Source organism: Silene latifolia, chromosome 1 (genome assembly GCF_048544455.1).
Source record: "Silene latifolia isolate original U9 population chromosome 1, ASM4854445v1, whole genome shotgun sequence".
Taxonomy (NCBI): Eukaryota; Viridiplantae; Streptophyta; class Magnoliopsida; order Caryophyllales; family Caryophyllaceae; genus Silene; species Silene latifolia.
Window position 1 is genome coordinate 187,772,449 of NC_133526.1, and position 20,579 is coordinate 187,793,027.

Genomic DNA, 20,579 nt, shown 5'->3' on the forward strand with positions numbered 1-20,579 from the left:
CAACGGTTATACATACGACAACCGTTGTTATATTATTCCCTCCAAAATTTTGAAACACTTTCCACAACGGAGAACACCCAACAACAACGGCTTTTAACCGTGGTGAATACTTTAGACAACGGTTTCACTAAATAAGCAAACCGTTGTAAATACCTTCTACAACGGCCGCTTTAACAACGTCCGCTTTTTTATTTTACAACGGTTTTTACCCGTTGTTATAGGCTGTATCTGTAGTAGTGTACTCGATCGAGTGCCCGAGGTACTCGATCGAGTGCCCAAAAACATGATTCTGGATTCAAAATCGTCAAATACCCACCCGATCAAGTCAGTCCCACTCGATCGAGTCATGCTAACTCAAAAACGCTACCCGCATGTTATATCATATTCCAACATTATAAACAACTTTATAAATCCCAACATTATATCATAACTAAGCATATCATGCTACACAACTCTTCATACGATCAACGAAATAACTCTATCATGTTATTAAACGCCACATAGTAAACATGCATCATGCTTCTCATTCCAACAACAGTTCTATATATCTCATCAATCTTTCTTTCACATTCTCAACTTTCTACTCCCAACATCCAACAATTACACATACTTCATCACATCCACACACAAGCTGACAAACAACGCATACGACCTCGACATACACCCCCCATGTGACCGGTTCAAAATTGTAGGGCAAGTTCGCGACTTCAGGACGTCTCCCAAGCCTTTGCATTAGCTCCTACAACCTTTACCCCGGGTTCATTTTAATTAGACTCCCTAGGTTCATTAGATTCATTGGTTACAGGTTTCAGGATCGTCGCTCTGATACCAGTTGTAACACCCCCATACTCCAAGTGCCTTACCAGGACCGCTCAGGTATAAGGATACTACCATCTCGGTTACCCGAGGCATGATAATCATAAGACAATAACGAAACAACATTTAGGGCTTGCTTGGATTGAGGGTAATAGGAGGGGAATGAATAGGGGAGTAATATGTGAGGTGTATTTCTCATGTTTGGTATGCGGGTAATTATTCACCTTCTAGAATTATTACCCTTGTGAAGGGGTAATACATTACCCACCCTCCCCCCTGGGTAATGATTAAGGGAGTAAAAGATCTACTCAGTAATCATTACTCTTATGCCAAACATATCATCAACGAACTCATTACCCCACTAATTAATTTCCCCAGTAATTATCGCCCAATAAAACTTACCCCCTTAATAATTCCATGGATTCCAGGCAAGCGGAGTATTTGTCTAGACTAGTCATCATTTAATAAATCCGGTATATGAGTAACCCTATGTCAATTACATTTCATCTTCCAGAACTTACTCCTACAACTTCCATCAAAGATTTTGCAATGGCTTCTTCAAAAATCTATCCCCAATTTTTGAATTTCAATCTTCAAATTGCTGCAATATTCACGCTGGTTTTGCAATTAATTACTCTCAATCAAAGACGATGACTATGGCGGAGTTAAGTATGATCGCTTTTAGGTAACTCAACTTCTTTTAATTACACATTTCCTTCTTATTTGTGTCCATTCTTACCTCCATTATTTACATGCACTTGTTATTATTGAATTGGTAAAGTCAAACAATGCTAATAATGCTCCTCACATCTTCATAATAATGTACTCTGAGCCTGTCATGATAGATCAATTTGATTAGGAAAAAGAATAGTACTCCCTCCATCCCGGTTATTTATTTACCTTCGGTTTTGGCAAAAGACAAGTAAAGAGAAAATGATCAATTATTTGATGACAAGTGGATGAGGGTGGAGGATCAAATTGTTCATCAAAACCATTTCCAAATAGAAAGGTAAACAATTGACTGAAATGTCTTAAAATGGGGTAGGTAAACAAGTGACCGTGATGGAGGGAGTACAAGTAGTAGACAACTGAGCAAGTTTTTTGCTTCTCCGATATATAAAGTATAAACAAGCGACGACTTGGAACCAGCCAATATAGATGCCGTCTTGTATAATTATTTAACTGTTCTTTGATGGCAACAACTTGTATAATTATTTAACTGTTGGTCTCGTTGAATTTCACAATGCACATGTCTGATGTCTCCAACTACAACCAAGCACGAGAACCAGCTGTTGTGTATCATAATATAAAGTAGACTTAATCTGGTTCATATTTTATAAATTTCCAGCCACTTGATACTTTAATATTAACAAAATGGTGTTCTGTTTTACTCCTCTGATTCTTTATTTCTTCATTCTGTTTTAGAGGCCGTAAAACACAATCCTTTCTCTTGTTAATTCAAATAAAAAAACAAACAAATAGTGTGTGTGTTGTGGTGAGGAACAATGTCTGACCCGATATTAGGCGGTGTCAAAGCTGGGGTGGGTTATTTTGATACATTGGTTGTCAAGAGAATCCAAGAGTATCTCAAGTTTATCGGGAGTTATGATGATAACATGACTGCTCTGATAAAGGAGCTTAACATTTTGTGCGCGAAGAAGCTGGACCTTGATACAAAAGTGATGGAAGAAATGGCTAATCCGCGGAAGATGACAAGAGTGACTGCCACTTGGCGGAAGAGTTTAATGGAGTTGATTGAGGGGGAACAAATGAAGAAGCTTATGAAAGAAGAAAGGGTTATGAAAGAAGAAAGGGTGGCTGAAATTGTGGTGAAGATGATAGAACGTCCTCTTTTGAGGAAGTTATGGGAAGAGGATAGAGAGATTTTTGACATTTTTGTCCATGTGGTGAAGAAGAAGTGCAGTCCACAGGTTGTTAGTGGAGAAGTTGATGTTGAGGAGGATGCTGATTACACGAAAGTCGCCAAGATAGCTAGCAATGTTTTGAAGGATATTGCTGAAGAATTTAAGGAGTTCATAAAAAAGGATGACACGACGGTTGCTGTGGTTAAGCTGTTAACCGATGATGATCTAGAGAAGCTCAGGAGAGACGGGGACGAGATGGATGAGATGTTGCGTAAAGCAGAGGATTTCATTCTAAACGAGGTTGAGCTTAATGATCATAATGAAGAGGAATTACCACTCCTTAAACATGACAAGGATGTCCAACTAGTTAATGAAAGTATCATCAATGAGAAAGTTGGAGGTTGGCGTAGACGTATGGGGAGCTTGATGACTTTTCTGGATGACGAGAACTTCAAGAAGGGATTGCCAGAAGGTGCAATGCTAGGGTTGGAAGTCATGGATGCTTTGAGCAAGCGTTCGGGGTCTGAGGAGGTTAAAGAAAATGGCAATTCACACAGGTACCGTGGCTGTTGTGTCGTTCGACTCAAAGGTTATCGTCATCGTCATGATATGAGTGTATTAGCTGAAATTATGGTTGAGGCTATAAAGCCTATGATTGATGGGTGTCCCCTTGGTTCGGGTCCTTTAACGAGACATAAAAGACCAGATGAACTCGAAAATATTCTCGGTGACTTCATGGAGGGCTTCGAGTCCAGAGAAGCAATTCTGCGGAAAATATTGATAGATTTAAAAGATGATCAAGTTAACATTATTGGTGTATATGGCATGGGCGGTTGCGGTAAGTTTTATTGTGATTTTCTTTTTAAAATTTATTTTATTTGCTTAAATATGCATTTTATGCTGATTTTTTTTATATTTATGGGTATGCTAATGGGCTAGGTATATTTTGGTTTGAATCGTCTGGTGCTACAAGTTAAATTTACATTTCATAGCCCTTAAAAAGCTGATCGGGTTCTGTCTGGGTTGGTCAGTTTTTTGTAAAATCAAGGGGAAATAGAAGATACGCTACAAAGTCGTTGGTCTTATACCCATATTCCCTTGATAGACCTTGGGATTTCAAATACATTTTGAATTTTTCTTTTCGCTAATGAATGTCATAGTAGACGGTTTTGGATATCAGGAATGACGGGAAGGGAAAGGGAAAGGAGGATTAAATAGAGAAGGAAAAGGAAAGGAGGGGGGGGGGGGGGAGGGGGGCAAGGAATGGTGGATGAAATTTTTTCTCCAAACTACATTAAAACCCGTGCAAAGATGCACGGGGTATACAAAATAATACAGAAGCTAATATATAAAATCAATCTTATAGATTTTATAATTATAATATGATGTTAACTTGAATGGACAAATGCAAAAAAGATGTTAATTGTTTAGAAAATTTTCATTTTTTGAATGAAGTTATCCTCCATCACTTTTAACACAAATTCTCATTATAGACGGACACTATCCGTCTATACGTATAGACGGATACCATTTTCCCTCACAAAATACCCATTTGCCATAAAGTGGGAAGCACATGTGGGGTGCCCCACCTTGTCCCCCCTACCCATTTTATTAGAGGTCTTTACCCGTCTGTTCGCCCCACCCGTCTATACCAAGACCTATTGCACTTTTAATCGCTAAGACTTTCTTATCCGTTTATATGTTTATATTTTGAGGCGGCAATTATTGACACGACCCGAAAACCCGACACAAACCCGACACAAAGTTAGCGGGTTGGGGTCAAGACACTGTGACCCATTTAAGTAATTGGGTTGACACGGACACGATTGTAAGCATGAAATAAGACAGAGTACTATTGAATGTTAATTACAAATATAAGACTCAAGACATGAGTGTAAACATGGTATGACATATAATAAACAAATATAATAAATTATTATATGTCATACCATGTTTACACTCATGTCTTATATTTGTAATCTAACATTCAATATTACTGTGTCTTATTTCATGCTTACAATCGTGTCTCATATTGAGAAGAATTAGCCTTGGAAAAGAATTTTGGGTTATCTTGGTTGGATAGATTAGAAAAGAGGATGATGAAAGACACAAGACCAAATGGATAATTAAGTGATCGTAAAAAAATCAATCAAGAACCGTAGTTTGTATTTTGGATTTTTAGGATATATTACTGTAAATGTTAAATGTTTTTGTGTGGGCTTTTTTTTTTTGTTTTGAATCCAACTCGAAAGAGTTTTACTTCATTAACCATTGATCAAAAGCAATACGGTCCACTAGCAATTTGAGGAGCGCTACTCTCCCATCGTCGACATCCAACCGACCAAGGAGTAATATGCGCAAGCTCATGGGCAACACTATTAAAGTTCCGACGAAGAAAGAAAAACAGCATCATCGTCAAACCAACGTACTACTAGTATCCAAAATTTCATCGTAAATAAGAAAAATACTACTACGTCCTTGTTTACGCTTCTGCTTTGATAATGTTGAAGTTATTGCCTTCTACCACCACACGCTTAACTCCTCTTCGTTTGTCTTCTCGAACTCCTACTGCCTCCGCTTCAGCATGTACAGCCCCAACACTTGTCCCAACTCCCGCATCCACGTTGATTTTTCACCATTCCTTCCCTCACCCATCCTCCATATCCCTCTTCTTCCGCATCTCCCCTGCCAACAACAGCCCTTTCCCCCCTTCCATCATTTCCTCCCTCATCTCACTCATAAGATCTACCACTCTTTTAATCACCACATCCGGCCACACTTGCTACCCTTCGAACACCCATTTATTACGCGCCTCCCATGTCGCCTAACAACTCGTTAGAAATACCATGCGATGATCCTCACCCACTCCTTCCACACATGCTCCACCCACTTCCTCACCCGCTCAAACCCACCGTCCTTTATCTCGAGCCCCATCCCTTTCCAAACCCACTCCACCCACCCACAATCAGGCTCCTCCGTGCATCTGCCACACATACATTCTTCGCATTACGACGGATTCTAGCAGCAATGTTCCCTTCTTGTAGCAAGAGCATCAAGACAAAATATGCGAGGTAATACATGGAGCTTCCATACCTCATTCCAAAGCCTTTGTTCATCTTCATTGTTCATCTTTATCATTGGACTGACCTGCTACATTTTCATTTGCCATGCTCAAAAGACGATAAGCTGACTTTACCGTATAGACGCCATCCCTCTCCGGTCCCAGCACCAAATGTCAACCGGTTTGGTCACGCTTAATCGTATGTCCATGATTCTCTCCTGGTCACGCTTAATCGTATGTCCATGATTCTCTCCTGCTCGAAAGGTAAAAATAAGGTACATCTCCGGTATCCATGAGTCCAACCAGATCTGTGTGCTCACCCCATCGCCTACTCTTCGTCGAATCCCCATCTTCAAAACATCTCTAGCCTCCCATATTCCTCTCCCGGTGTAACTCGGGTTGGTCCCAAGATCCGCTTCCAGAAACGGCTTATCCGGGAAATATTTCCCCTTCAAAACCATTGACATAAGGCTCTCAATATTAGTGGTCAACCGCCATGCTTGTTTATCCAATAATCCGCTTTGTTGCTTTGTTGAAGCTCACATAATCATGAAGTTCGAGGCCGAGGCCGAGGCCGCCCTTTCTTTTTGGTTCACATAGCTTCACCCAAGAGACCCACGAGGGGATGGTTCTTTTTCCACTCTCTCACTAAAACCCACCAAAAGCTCGATACAAGGGACTACATGATATCGCAAAAATTAACTGCAAGCTTAAACACACTCATCACGTAAGTAGGGATGGATTAGGCAACGACCTTTATCAGAACCTCCTTACCGGCTTTTGAGAGTAGCATACCCCGCCAACCTTGCAATTTCTTGCTAATTCTATCCCGAATCACCTTAGAAATAACTTTCTTAGAATGAACCACCGTACTTGGTAATCCGAAATACTTATCTTTCTCCTCAACCACCCGAACTCCAAGGACCTCCGCAATAGCCTCCCTCTCCAAGGACCTCCGCAATAGCCTCCCTCGTTCCAATTCTGGTACCCCAGCTAAAAAGAAGCGGTAGTCTTATCCTGCCCCGATGCAACCTCATATTGTTGAAATATCCCTCTAATATGCACCGCCTCAGCAATTTAATGAGAAACACGCTATCACCAGCAAACAAAAGGTGAGTAATGCACGAAGCTTGCTTGCACAGCTACCCGCACACCATGAATAGAACCCGGTTCCATCGACAACCTCCTCATCATTCTCTTGACAACACCTCAACACAACGAATAAACAATAAATAGATACGGAGACAACGGATTGCCTTGCCTAATCCCTCGGTATGGAACAAACGGGATTGAAGGACGACCATTAATGGGAACCGAAAAGGAAAATGAAAGAAACCTGACGCATAACATGATTTTATCAATCCAAGCTCAGGCAAATCCCATTCTGATCAAGACTCTCTGCAAAAAAAATCCCACTCCATGCCGTCATAAGCTTTAGCCCGGTCGTGTATTCAAAATTTTCATATAGTGAAAATTTTCAAAAGCCACCAAGATGTTATCCATAAAATATGTCTAACACGAGTAAAGGCAACTGGTTCTCCGAAACAATGTCACTAAAAAATTGACATATTATCAAGAGTTATCTTTATAATATGCGGGTGCCGCACTCCCCAAAATATGTAAAACCGAATTAGTCACCATAGGCCCGACAATACAACAACATCAACATCAGAGCCTTAATCCCAAAATGATTTGGGGTCGACTGACATGAATCATCCTTTAGAACCGTACATGAATGAACGCACACCTCAAAAATGCGAAAAAAAAGAAAAGAAAAAGTGAAAAACAAAAGGGGATTGAAACCTAATACGAAAGCCAAATAAACTTATAGGTTTTAAAATCAAAGTCCGGATTTCTTTTATAGAAACTTAGAATTTGAATGGAGAGTAAAGATTAAAACGATTCTGAAAATCGAAATAAAACTTAAAAGTGAACCAAGTATTAATATATAAGAAAGTTGTTGGTAAAAAGGTGTAATAAATCTGAAAGGAACAAATAAATTTTAAAAATTAGATAAAAAACATTAACTATATCAAATAACGTCAACTACTAAAAATCCACATGTATCATTACCGTCCATTGTGCCCTCTCCGTGAAATTTCCCTCCTAACTTCCTAACTGGTGCGTCCATAGCTCTCCTTCTCACATGGCCAAATCATCTTAGTCGGTTTTCCATCATCTTGTCCTCTATTGGCGCCACTTTCACCTTATCCCTAATGGCCTCATTCCTTAATCGATCTTTCCTTGTATGGCTGCACATCCACCTTAACATACGCATCTCCGCCACACTCATCTTTTGAATGTGACAATGTTTCACGGCCGAACACTCGGAGACGTAAAGTAGTAAGCCAGGCCTAATCGTCGTGCGATAAAATTTTCCCTTTAATCCTTCGGGAATATCTTTATCGCATAAAAACCCTGTAGCACTTTTCCATTTCAACCATCCTTCTTTAATTCTGTGAACCACATCTCCGTCTAACTCCCCATCTTTTTGAATAATAGACCCCAGATTTCTTTCTGCCCCGACCAATCGACCCCGCTACGTTCACCACGTTACTGAACTGACACCTGAAGTACTCGGTCTTACTCCTGCTTAGCCTAAACCCACGAGTCTCCAAAGTATGCCTCCACAGTTCCAACTTTCTCTCAACCCCCTCTTTCGTCTCATCAATCAACACAATATCAGCCGCAAACATCATACCCCCTCTTTCGCCTCATCAATCAACACAATATCAGCCGCAAACATCATACACCAAGGGATGTCGTCGTGAATACCCTTTGTCAACTCATCCATAACTATAACAAAGAGAAAAGGACTAAGTGCGGAACCTTGATGCACCCCAATGGTAATGGGAAATTCCTCCGTTCTCCCAACATTATTGCGAACACTTCCACTATCCAACTCATACACGTCCTTTATGAGGTCAATATATTTTCGAGACACGCCCTTTCTCGCCAAAGCCCACCAAAGTACCAAAGTACTTCTCTTGGTACCCTACCATATGCCTTTTCCAAGTCAATAAAAACCATATGTAGGTCTTTCTTCTTGTCCCGATGGTGTTCGTTCCATCAACCGTCTCATGATAAAAATCGCATCCATAGTCGATCCCCCAAATTGGTTATCCGAGATGTGTACACATTTCCTAAGCCTTTGCTCGATTATCCGCTCCCATAACTTCATCGTATGACCCATAAGTTTAATTTCACGATAATTGGAACGCACTCTTGAACATCGCCTTTGTCCTTATCAAGAGTGCTCCTCCTTCAAGCAGATGGCATCTTGTTGCTTCTCCAAAACACTTCACTTAAATATCATCAAACTCATGTGGCTACGACGAAGTAAACAACTCCGATCCGCAAAATAATCATTGGCCACACCCGCCAAAACTTCATTACCCTCCCTTATTCTATCATCCCTATCAAGAAGTTTCGAGATATTGTTCTTCTGTTTTCGTTGACTAGCTTTCCGAGGAAAATAAACTTTGTATTCTTATCGCCCTTCTTTAGCCACAAAGCTCTCGAGCGTTGACGCGAGAGGATCTCTTCTTCCACGAATATGATGAGCAATCTCCTTTATAATATTTTTGCGCTCTTTAATAGCTTTGGCGGTTCTCTCACCTTCATCGAGCCTTTGGAGTCGTAACAACCAGATCCCATTCCCACACTCCCAAACCCGTCGTATGACCTCCTTACGGCCCTCAGCCCTCCTCACTAACCCACAATTGCTCAAATCCGAATGGCCTCTTCCCTCGCTCGCAATGGCCAGTTCTCCCATCAAGCACGAGAATGGTTAGACCACTCTTGTGTCATGTGTTTCACCTTGCACAAGGATATAAATTCATCCAATCCTCCGTTGCCATCACTCTATCAAAACGACATTGCCACTTCTCGCTTGCCCATTATCAAAAGTAAAAACACTCTCTTCGAAAGGGACATCTCTCTAACCCACAATCAGCAACCGCGTCCGTGAAATTATTCTCGGCGAAAGCAACATTGCTGATTAGCTCTTCTCGCTTGCCCTGAATACAAGATCTCATTAATTTCCGCTAAGCAAACTTAAGCCCGCAAGTCTTAAAAGTTCATTTTTTTTAATTTTAAAATCATCATTAAATTTATTTATTTTAAAATTGTTTAAGAGGCATGGTCTACAACTAAAATTATCACTGTTTTTGTTTTTTTATATGTCTGCTTTTTTTTTCAAGTAATGTTTTTTGTTTACAAAATTTATACTACTTTAATTTCGTAATGTATGTACTCATTATATTTTGTCCAAAAGTTTATGTATTGATTTATTAAATTAGAGCTTAATTGCAAATCACTTTGGCTCTGTTAAAACGAAACACGAACTGAAAAGGTAGCTGAAACCTGAAAAGGTATCTGAAAACTCAAAAGCTAACTGAAGCCTGAAAAGGTAGCTGATAAGGTAACTGAAAATTAGAAACTGATAAGGTGACTGATTATATAAAAAATGGTTTGGCAAACTAACTGAAAATGTAGCTTATTTTGGTAAAATGACTTGAAAGGATATAATAATTATTTAATATATTATAAATTGAAAGGGTAAAAAGGTAATATTACCGAGAATCAGGTACCTGAAATATGCAATGCTACTCTAGGTAGCATTTCATTTCAGGTAGCTTATTTGGACAAATAAGCTATTTGCCACTTCCAGAAAAATGAAATGTCTAACCAAACGGAGCCTTTGTATAAACATCAATCACATTGTATAAAAATGAAATATATAAAGGTGGTTACATTGTATAAATTAATTAAAGTGTGTAGAAGTTAAAGTGGAGTCAGTTAGGCTCCGTTAGCTTATTTGACCAAAGTAGCTTATTTGACCAAAGTTTTAGCTACCTGATTTTTTTGCAAGTGTTTGACAAGTAGCTTATTTGGTCAAATAAGGTACCTGAAATGAAATGCTACCTGAGGTAGCATTTGAGAAATCAGGTACCTGAAATGACTTATTTTTCATTTTGTACCCCTTGATTTTATAATATTAAATAATTTTCATATCCTTTTATGTCAATTTATCAAAATCAGCTATCTTTTCAACTAGTTTGCCAAACACATTTTTATATAATCAGTTACCTTATCAGCTCCTAATTTTCAGCTACCTTATTAGTTACATCTTCAGGTTTCAGCTACCTTTTCAGGTAGTAACTAGTAACTAGTAACTAGTAACTGCCAAACAGAGTCTTAGGGTAAAAAAAATGTTTGTTTTTGTAATAGGAAATTTTAGAAAAAAAGTTCAAAAAATTGAGGCTTTAAAGTAATAGCTAGAAGAAGTAGCCAGTCCTAGCCACCCATAATACGCCGATGTTGTTCCATAATGTTTGCACTTTTGGATATTGTAGTCGACAAGTGTACGAGTCCAATGTCGTCTAGGTGGAGTTTAAATGTGGGTTTAAGTTCGTATAGATTTTTTTTTGGTCTAAACCATCCGGTAATCCGAACCACATTGGGCCGACTAATCCGGATTTCGGGGCGTGTCCAAGGATTACGGTATTTAAACCCCTCCCAATCGCAGTACCGCCCTACCAAGCGCAGCCCCATGCTACCACTGCGCCAACCAACGATTGGTTTTAAGTTCGTATAGATTAAAATCACAGAATTGGTTCCTCCCTCGACTTAGTCATATGTTCACTTTTAATTAAAATACCATTTTTCAAGACTAGAAAAGTAAACAAATAAATGGGATGAGAAATATAACTTTGGTATATCATTCGGAAATTAACTTCAGTTAGGCTGATGCAGGAAAAACAACTCTGGCAAAAGAAGTTGCCTACAAAAGAGCTACTGATTTATTCGATACAAGAGTAGTGGTAGAGGTTTCCGAAGTTCCAAATATTAAAGGCATTCAGAATCAAATCGCTGGAGGAATTGGCTTGACATTGGAAGATATGCTCACTATAGCTGAACGAGCGCGCATTCTTTATAATCAACTGAAGTCAGAGAAAAAGAAAATACTGATAATCCTTGACAACGTATGGAAGAAACTTAAGTTAGATGAAGTGGGAATTCCTTACAAAACTACTAAAGATTTCTGTTGTAAACTCTTGATTACAACAAGGGAAAAACGGGTGTGTAGCCTTATGGATGTCCAGGAAGCTAATATGTTTGAGGTGGGTTTATTGAACGAAAGAGAAGCCTTAAAACTTTTTGAAAAACAAGCTGAAAAGAAAGTGGGTAGTGGAGAATTCAAAGACGTGGCAGATAGATTATTGAGGAAGTGTGGTGGGTTACCTCTAGCAATTACCACGACAGCGAGTGCCTTAAAGGGTAAAAATCTGCGAATGTGGTCTCATTTTGCTGAGACATCCGAAAAGCCTATCTCGAGTCAAATTAGTAGTGAGTATCGTGAGACATACTCAATTCTTGAAACAAGTTACAAGCTTGTTGATATAGAAGAAAAAATGATTTTTCTATTTCTTGCTTGTTTATCTCCGCTCGATTTGGCTATAACAGTGGATGACTTGATGAGATATGGTATTGGGTTAGATTTATTTCAACGTGTCAATAGTGTTTCAGAAGCCACGGAGCAGGCAAATGCGTGGGCTAACGAACTTATTTCATCGTCATTGTTATTAAAAGGTGATTCTAATGGTGAAGTCAAGATTCATGATCTTGTTCGTGCATCTGCTATCTCATTTATTGACAAAGGTAATGTTACATTGACTACTAACCTTTTTGTACTAAAAAACGCTGACTAGTAAAATAAACTTCATTTTTATTTACAAAAACGAAAGGTACAAATCATTCCCTTGTTTTTAGGCGTTCTCCTAAGGATCTTCACGGACAAGTTTGGTTAGGGGAGTATGTGATAGATAGGTTATCCCTAGTGAAAAAAACACTGACTAATCCTTCCACTTGGTTTGCACATTTTACTAATTTAGTTAGGTTATCCCTAGTAAAATTTCTATTTGGGCGATTCTTGATAAACTACTCTTTTATGTTAGATCTTGTATAACAATTATATCCATGTCGGGTCACGACTACATCCGGGCCGGTTTCGAATTGCTTATGAGTCGGGTTATTTAGGTATGCTGGAGTCCGGGTAATTGTCGGGTTCAGGTATAGACCTTAGGTATGTTAGATAGATCTGTTGGGTCGAGTTTTGGTTGGGTCGGGTCATTGTCTGGCTCATTTATGAGTCGGGTCATTATTGGGTAGGATACGGGTAGGATAATTTGTCGGGGTGTAATCGGGTTCGGGTTTTACTTGGCGGGGCTCATCAATTTATTATACTGTCTATCTTTTCCGATTATTTTATCAGTTGAGTTATGGTCATTATTTAGTAAAGTTATAAGATTAATTAGTTTTAAATACTTTATCAAAGTTGTTCATAATGTTGGTTTATTTTAGTCTTTATCACCTTGACTTTTCGTTTATTCCGGGGTTATAATTCGAGTTAAAGTAGGGTTATCTTCCGAATCGGGTCAATCTTGCGTTTGCTTTTGGACAAATTTCAGGTTATCTTAGGTTATCTTTTGGGTCGGGTCAGTTGTCGGGTCAAAACATGTATACGGGTTATCTCGGGCTTGGTTCCGGGCTGACCTTAATCGGTTTAGGTCGGGTTGCGGGTCACAATCGGGGCGGGTCGAGCCGGCCTGGGGTTGTAACATTTTTGGGTCCTTTCAGATCAGGGTTGCTCGAGTTTGGATCAGATCACTCGAGAGTCGGGTGGGTGTCAACTCTACTTTAGACCACGGGCGGATTTAAAGGGGGTGAACCCTCACCCCATTAATCTTGGAAAAAAAACAAATATATATTTATTTATGTGCCAATATTTCAGCAAATCTTAGTGGCTTAGTGGTAGAAGCAATCTTGGATCAAGCCCCCACAACTAAATAAGTATTTCGTATTTCGGTGAGCCTTACTAGCGATGTCCATTATCAAATTGTTTTAGTATTTATCAAGCATTAATATATTAATACAAGTCTTTGTTGATGGGGGCCTATCTTTTAAATGTCGCATAGGGCCCCCAAAATATTAGGGACGAGCTTAATCGAGTAATTATATTTTAGCGTTTTTTTTTATGTTATAAATTTTACTAAACACCCCCATTTTGTAAATCTTAGATTCGCCATTGCTTTAGACCATGTATTATTGAGGCTATCATATATTTGATTGGCTGTGCATACTCTTTTGTTACCATTTGGCAGGCAAAGAGCGCATGACCTTAGTTGAAAGTATCCCTCGATGGATGTGTAAGGAGACGTTTAAGAAATTCAGAGCCATATCATTGATGTCTGGTCATGATTTTTCTCAACTGTCTGGAGTAAAAGCTCCTCTGCTTGAAATTTTGTTATTAAAAGGCGACGTATCCCTAACAACTCTACCTTCTGATTTCTTCGAAGGAATGAAGAATTTAAAGGTTGTAAGTCTATCAAATGTAAACTTTAATATGGGATTACCAGAATCAGTGGGGGAATTGGAGCGTCTACAAACATTGCATTTGCACAACTGTATGTTGAAAGACATTAAATTGATTGGTAAGTTGGTGAGCCTTCTTGTTCTTAGCTTGCGCGGATCAACGTTGGAAGAATTAGCCATTGAAATTGGGGAATTGTGCAATCTTCGGTTGTTGGATATAGAAGGGTGCAAGGGTATGAAAAGGATCCCGGCTAATATATTATCCCGTTTATCTCATTTAGAAGGTCTTTACATGCTCAATGGTTTTGACGGTTGGGCATCTACAAATATCGAAGTTAACGATGAAGATGGGTCTTGCCAGGCAAGTGGAAGTGAACTAGACAGGTTGTCTCACCTTAATGTTCTTGAAATGGAGGTATCTAAAACTGAACAATTGTTGACCGTGAATAATGGCCAGCTGATGGAGCAACTGGGGAAGTTCAAAATACGTGTTCGCAATCCTGACGGAAGTCACGAAGAATTACCTGTGTTCCGTAATGTTATGGAGCTGATTGATATAGTTCCAAGTCCAAACAGTGGGTTAAGAGCGTTGCTAAAAAAAACCGAGTGTTTGGTACTAAGAGATTGTCTTAGGCTCACCAAGAATGCTGTCCCTGAGTTGGACGAGGACGGTTTTAAGGACTTGAAGTATTTGAAAGTTCAAATTTGTGATATGAAATCTCTAATCAGCTCAAATGAACAAAATGAGTCAATGGTATTTGCAAATCTGGAGATTTTGGAGCTAGAATGTATGAACAACTTAGAGATGATATGTGATGGGAAAGTTCCAGCAGGAATATTCTCTAATCTCCGTCGACTCAATTTAACTGAGTTGCCCACCTTGGAACGTGGGTTGTGTTTGACTTCCGGTTTGCTTCAGTTGAATGAGGTTTCTGTTGAATCCTGTCGATCATTGAAATTCATTGCTTACAAGGATGCAAAAACAGCAATAGACGAGACAAAAGTTGATATGTTTCCTTGTTTGAAATCACTTGACCTAAGCTGGGCCTCTAGACTATCCAGCGTGATGGGGCAGTCAGGAAATGAGGAGTTTGCTCTCTTCAATGCAGAAGTAAGTCAGAGGAATTTAATATGCAAATTATTTTGTAGCAAGTTAGCAACTAGCAATGGCATAAACCAAAAAAAATAAATTAATGGAAAACAAAAGGTTAAATCCAACAAATAGCTCTAAAATGCAATATTCTCTGAAGTCATTTTACAAAATTTATAAAATTTACAATATTCTCTTAAGTCATTTTACAAAATTTAATTCTTAGAAAGTTGGGCATAAGTTCTTTCAGATCTTTGAAAATCAGTATTTACAACCCTAGCTGTAGTTTTATTTTTACCGTATAATTTAACTGATACTCCGTTTGTAACAATGAAGAAGATTCCTAAGGATTTTATTACTACAAAATACAAATGTAAATTCATCACCAAAACTAAATTTGCTTTTAACTGTAGATTCATTGCTTATTAGATCATTATGTAAGATCTAACATGTCACTTTTTAATGCGTACCACAGAGCAAATATCCATCTCTTGAGAATTTCAAATTGTGGGGTAATTATGCAATTCAGACACTCTGGAGTAGAACAAATTACGTTTCCAGCTTTCAAGTTTTGAAGGTTCTACATCTTTATTTTTGTTCCGGGTTGCAGAGCTTAGGTTCTCCATCTATGTTTGCTGCACTTATCCAACTTGAAGAACTGCAGATATTTAACTGTGACAGTTTACAAGAAGTCATAAGCAAAGAGATAGAAGGGGAGGAAATTCTTGAAAAAGTGATTAATTTTCCCAAATTGAAACGTCTGTCCTTGTTAAATTGTTGTAAAATGGAAAGGTTCTATAGAGGAAGTTATAATCTTAAGTTCCCTAATCTGAAATCACTGCATTTGGCATGCAACGATAAATTCACTAATTTTGACGGGTTAGAAAACTCAACCACCCTATTCTCTGATAAGGTAGTATTCTCATTACTGATATATGAAATGGCATGTTAGATCTAAACTCTCATCTGGTTAACTAAAAAATTATTTCTTATTAATGTGCAGATTGTATTTCCATACCTAGAGGAATTGAACGTACATGAAGGGTCAAACCAAGTTTTGAAGCTATGGAATTGGTCATCATCAGTTGTGCAAGGAGAAAGTGAAAGCGGTAGTATCTCATTTAACCCTGTTCCAAACTTGCAAATATTAACACTTGGTGGGGTCATTGGGTTGGTGTCCATTCCTCATTCGGTGACTCATAAGTTGTCCCACTTGAATGTCAATAAATTCAACTATATCAAATCCCTATTCTCGGTTTCGGCAGTAGGTGAGGAGGCCTTATGTACATATTCACAACTTCCAGGCTTAAAAAACCTTTCTGTTGGTAATTGTGAGTCATTGGAACAATTGTTTGAAACCGAAGACGGTGATACTCAAATATTATGTGAAAGTCTAATAGAAATGACATTAAAAAAAATGCCAGAACTGAAGATTTTCTCCTTGCATTTACTCAAAAATATTCACACCCTCTCTATTGCTGGATTAAGTTGGAAATATGTATTTTCAGCTGATCTATTCATTAAGGGTAAAGAACAACTCCAACTCCTCGAAAATCTCAATATTGACTACTGTGATAGCATGGAAGTAATAATCATGGATGAGCTAGTGGGTGATGGCGAAGAAAGCGTTTATAGTTTTTCTAGCCTTAAGATCCTAAAGTTAGAGCGTTTGGATATCACCAAGTTTGCCTCCAAACCAAACACTGGAATACAATTTCCATCACTTGAGAGTATTGAAATGAAGAGATGTGCTAATATACAATCATTTTGGTCAGGATCCTTTATGGCTCCAAAACTAAAACAAGTGCAACTAGAAGGTTGTGGTAATATGCAGTGTTTTCTGTCTGAAAAAAGGAATGTAGTTCGAGAACTGTCATTTTTAGAGACGGTGGAGATTAGTAAGTGTGCAAGTCTATTGTCATTCACCCCCCAGCCTTTAATTGCGCCTAAACTGCATCATGTGGCTCTAGATTGGTGCCACAAAATGAAGTGGTTTATACGCGGAGATCCAAATAATAATGATATTGTGAAATTGCCGTCCTTGGAGAGTGTTTCTATTACATGCTGCCAACGTATGAAATCCTTCTCATCAGGAGGAATGGAAGCTCCCAAACTATGTGAATTGAAAGTTCAAGATCAGGACTATTCAAAGTCTGCAAATGAGGAGCTGCAATCTATGTTGGCGAACCTGCCCAGCTATTCCGAAAGGTATATCTTATTATTATTATTACTTGTCTAAAAACCAAATCTTATATCTTATATATATATATAAAACTGGGTTGAAACGCTGTGGATGCGACACGTGTCAACCCATCATTAAATACGAGTATTAATTACTGCTGAACATTAAATATAAACATAATAAATGCAGCATAAATCTCAGTAAATATTAATTATAATTTAATAAATTTTATTATAAAATTATATTAAATAATTATGTTGATTTGATTCTAAATTTATTAAAAAAAATATTTTGATAAAAATTGTAAATTGTAAATAAAAACGTTCATTGCGAAAAATGCTTTCAATCGAGTATACTTTTCATTATATTTATTAACATAATTTGATATGTTGAGATGATTAAAGTGAGCATCTTACAATGTTTTACATTTACGTAAAAAAACATTTTGAGAAAGTTATAAAACTTAGACCATTAATTTTATTAAGAAAAATATATTTTAAAGAGTCATTGTATATATTAAAAAAAAAACTTAAAAAAAAAAAACTACTAAGATATAAGTTTTTATAGTGTGGGAACGAAAAAATTATATTGCGACAAAATGAATACATATACAATTTTGAGAGGTTTAAATACTGTGATAACGAGTATGTATGTACACAGTGATTACGAATGAGTTTGAATAATTAAAATAAAAGTAATGATTATTAAGTAATATAATATTATATATGGCTTTTCTACGTGATACCCCGTGTTTCTTCGCATTCTACGTGATACCCCTATATTTTTGAAAATATAAGTGGTATCCCTAAATGTAGTAAAATGTTCTAAAAATACCCAATCTTCTAAAAATCACGTTTTAATATGTTATATTTTGTAAAGAAAATATGTTTACAATTGAGTAGACGATGTTTATGTTAATGACAGCATGCCAAATTATTGCTACAAAAATCAATAAAAAATGTATAAATTAAACATTCTAAAGAGGCAGATTAGAGCATTTTGGGTATTTTAAGATGTTTTTATCGTGTTTAGGGGTACCACAAGTATTTTTGAAAAGCGAGGGGTATCACATAGAATTCGAATAAGTACAAGAGTATCATGTAGGAAAAACCGTATTATATAGACAAAATGAAAAAGTAAAATACACATTACATTTTTCTTTAATATCTTTAGTTAAATATGTATATATCAAGAACAAAACATTAGTTATGACTAACTAGATATTACTTTTATTTAAATATTTTATACGTTATCTTATAAAAATAATATTTGAGAAAATTCAACCTATTTTATTTACGGTAAACTCTTAAACATCGTTATATATAGTTGTTAAAAAAAAACAAAAGGTGTAAATTTCTGATAGATATGTTTGACACATAACACATGTAAGACACAACCAAAACATTTGAATAAGTTTAGTTTGGGCCATATATGTTTGATACATAAATATCAAACGTTATACATACAAAATTAAAAATTGCATAAAATTATATTCACATCATTTTGAGTAAATCTTTTAACTGATTTGGAACATAACGTATCGTGAAATGATATAATTTGATACCTTAATGTTGATTGTTGCAGTATTCGAATAAATTTTATTTTAATTAATGTGATAATTTGATCAGTTACAATTTTTTTTTTGTAAAACGTTGATCATGCGTAATTAACTATAACTTAGTATTATTTTTAATTAAAATTATATGTATTTTATTTTAAAACACTGAACTTAAACCTAAAAAAATAAAATTTGAGAAAAAAATTAATTTATTTTTATTTATAAGTAAAAATATTAAAGGTTATATATGAATTATATTATTTTTCTTCAATTATAATAATAAAATTTTAAAACAGGCCGCGCGAAGCGCGGGATACTACCTAGTTTCAGATATTATTATGTTTCTTTCAAATTAGTCAATGTTTATCTCTTTTATTTTTAAGACTCAATTCCGAACTTATATTCTTACACTTTATGTCTAGTTACAATAGGTAGAACTCACATTTTTAGTCACATTTGTATCAAGTTGAGTCTTAGGATATATTTCAAAGACGACCCAACTAAAATTCTATTACTTTAATCCCATGTTTGATGTTAAGGCGGACGCAAAGGTCAATGCAAACAACTTTGGTCTTGGGGTAATGTTACTATGTTAGCCTTACTCTTGGCACTGTGTCACGGTCCTGAGCGTATATGGTCATGTCATCATCTTGAGTTTAACTACTCATCACATGGATTATAGTCCATAAATTGTTTAAAACTTAATACGAGTACTTAATTAAATTAATTGTTATGACAATTCTTAGAAATTTTGTTTTCACATAAATATGAAGTTAATGTGCATGTTCATTTGTCTCGTGTCTCAAACAGAGAAGAAGAAGAAGAAGAAGAAGAAGAAGAATACACTGATGGAGATAAAGAGCTGGAGGAGCTACGCACTGAAGAGCAAGGCAAGGACAAATCGCAAGAAGAGCAAGGCAAGGACAAATCCCAAGAAGAACAAAGCATGAAATGACTGAAGGAGATTCATCGTCGAGGGGGTAAAGAAAGCAAGGAAAATAGGAAGAACATTGTGACGACAGTGAATAAATTCAGGACTGGACTCATAATATTCAAGCAAGAATATACTCTATAATAACTGAAGGGGATTCATAAGTATGACATACTCTTTTTCTGTTCAATTAATTTTACAATATCAAGACAATATTCCTATCAGCATTTTGCTTATGTCAATACCATAAGGTAAAATACGATGATTACAGTTCCAATGGGTAGCACTGATCAGTTTCGACGGGTGGTAATGGTCAACAATGCTTCAGTGATAACAAACATTTCGCAGAAAATACTGGTACATCTCCTTATAAGAAGCATGAAATCTACTTGTCGTTGGAGAAAAGAGGAGTATAGTTTGGGAAAAATTTGTAAAAATTTGTTTGGTCTCTATAGAAGTTTGTGTTTGGGAACTGCATTTGATCAAATCAGGAGTACTTTGAGCAAATCTCACCATCAGAATCCTGCTAGGCGGCTAGAATACAGTGAGAAAGTTTTGTTTGTGTGTCCCGATCAAGCCATAAGGGTACCTACACGGGGAAAATTTGGTTGGTTTCGGTCTGTTAAGGTGGTTGGGCTATAGTATATCATATGCACGAAGTTGTTTATTGGGATCGGAATTTTAGCTTTATAATGTATTT

The 20,579-nt window shown here is 37.1% G+C and overlaps 1 protein-coding gene across 3 annotated transcripts; it reads left to right on the plus strand.

Annotated features, from left to right (window-relative positions):
* Positions 1-1,268: 1,268 nt before the first annotated feature.
* LOC141613697 (uncharacterized) lies at positions 1,269-20,009 on the plus strand. 3 transcript variants are annotated; one of them, XM_074432452.1, is made up of 7 exons: positions 1,269-1,501; positions 2,451-3,519; positions 11,500-12,405; positions 13,908-15,229; positions 15,684-16,121; positions 16,212-17,416; positions 19,759-20,009. In XM_074432452.1, the coding sequence occupies exons 2-7, from the start codon at positions 2,499-2,501 to the stop codon at positions 19,901-19,903; spliced, it is 5,037 nt and encodes a 1,678-aa protein (XP_074288553.1). In that variant the 5' UTR covers positions 1,269-1,501; positions 2,451-2,498; the 3' UTR covers positions 19,904-20,009. The 3 variants fall into 3 exon arrangements, with proteins under 3 accessions (XP_074288553.1, XP_074288543.1, XP_074288546.1); XM_074432442.1 differs by having other exon boundaries at positions 1,311-1,501; positions 2,242-3,519; XM_074432445.1 differs by having other exon boundaries at positions 1,336-1,825; positions 1,862-3,519.
* Positions 20,010-20,579: the final 570 nt, after the last annotated feature.

What these genes read in the sequence shown, in the direction of transcription:
- LOC141613697 (XM_074432442.1), top strand. Translation starts at nt 2,322, where the DNA reads ATGTCTGACCCGATATTAGGCGGTGTCAAAGCTGGGGTGGGTTATTTT. An exon ending in TATCTCATTTATTGACAAAG is followed by an intron (nt 12,406 to 13,907) that starts GTAATGTTACAT and finishes ACCATTTGGCAG; the next exon opens with GCAAAGAGCGCATGACCTTA. An exon ending in CCACCCTATTCTCTGATAAG is followed by an intron (nt 16,122 to 16,211) that starts GTAGTATTCTCA and finishes ATTAATGTGCAG; the next exon opens with ATTGTATTTCCATACCTAGA.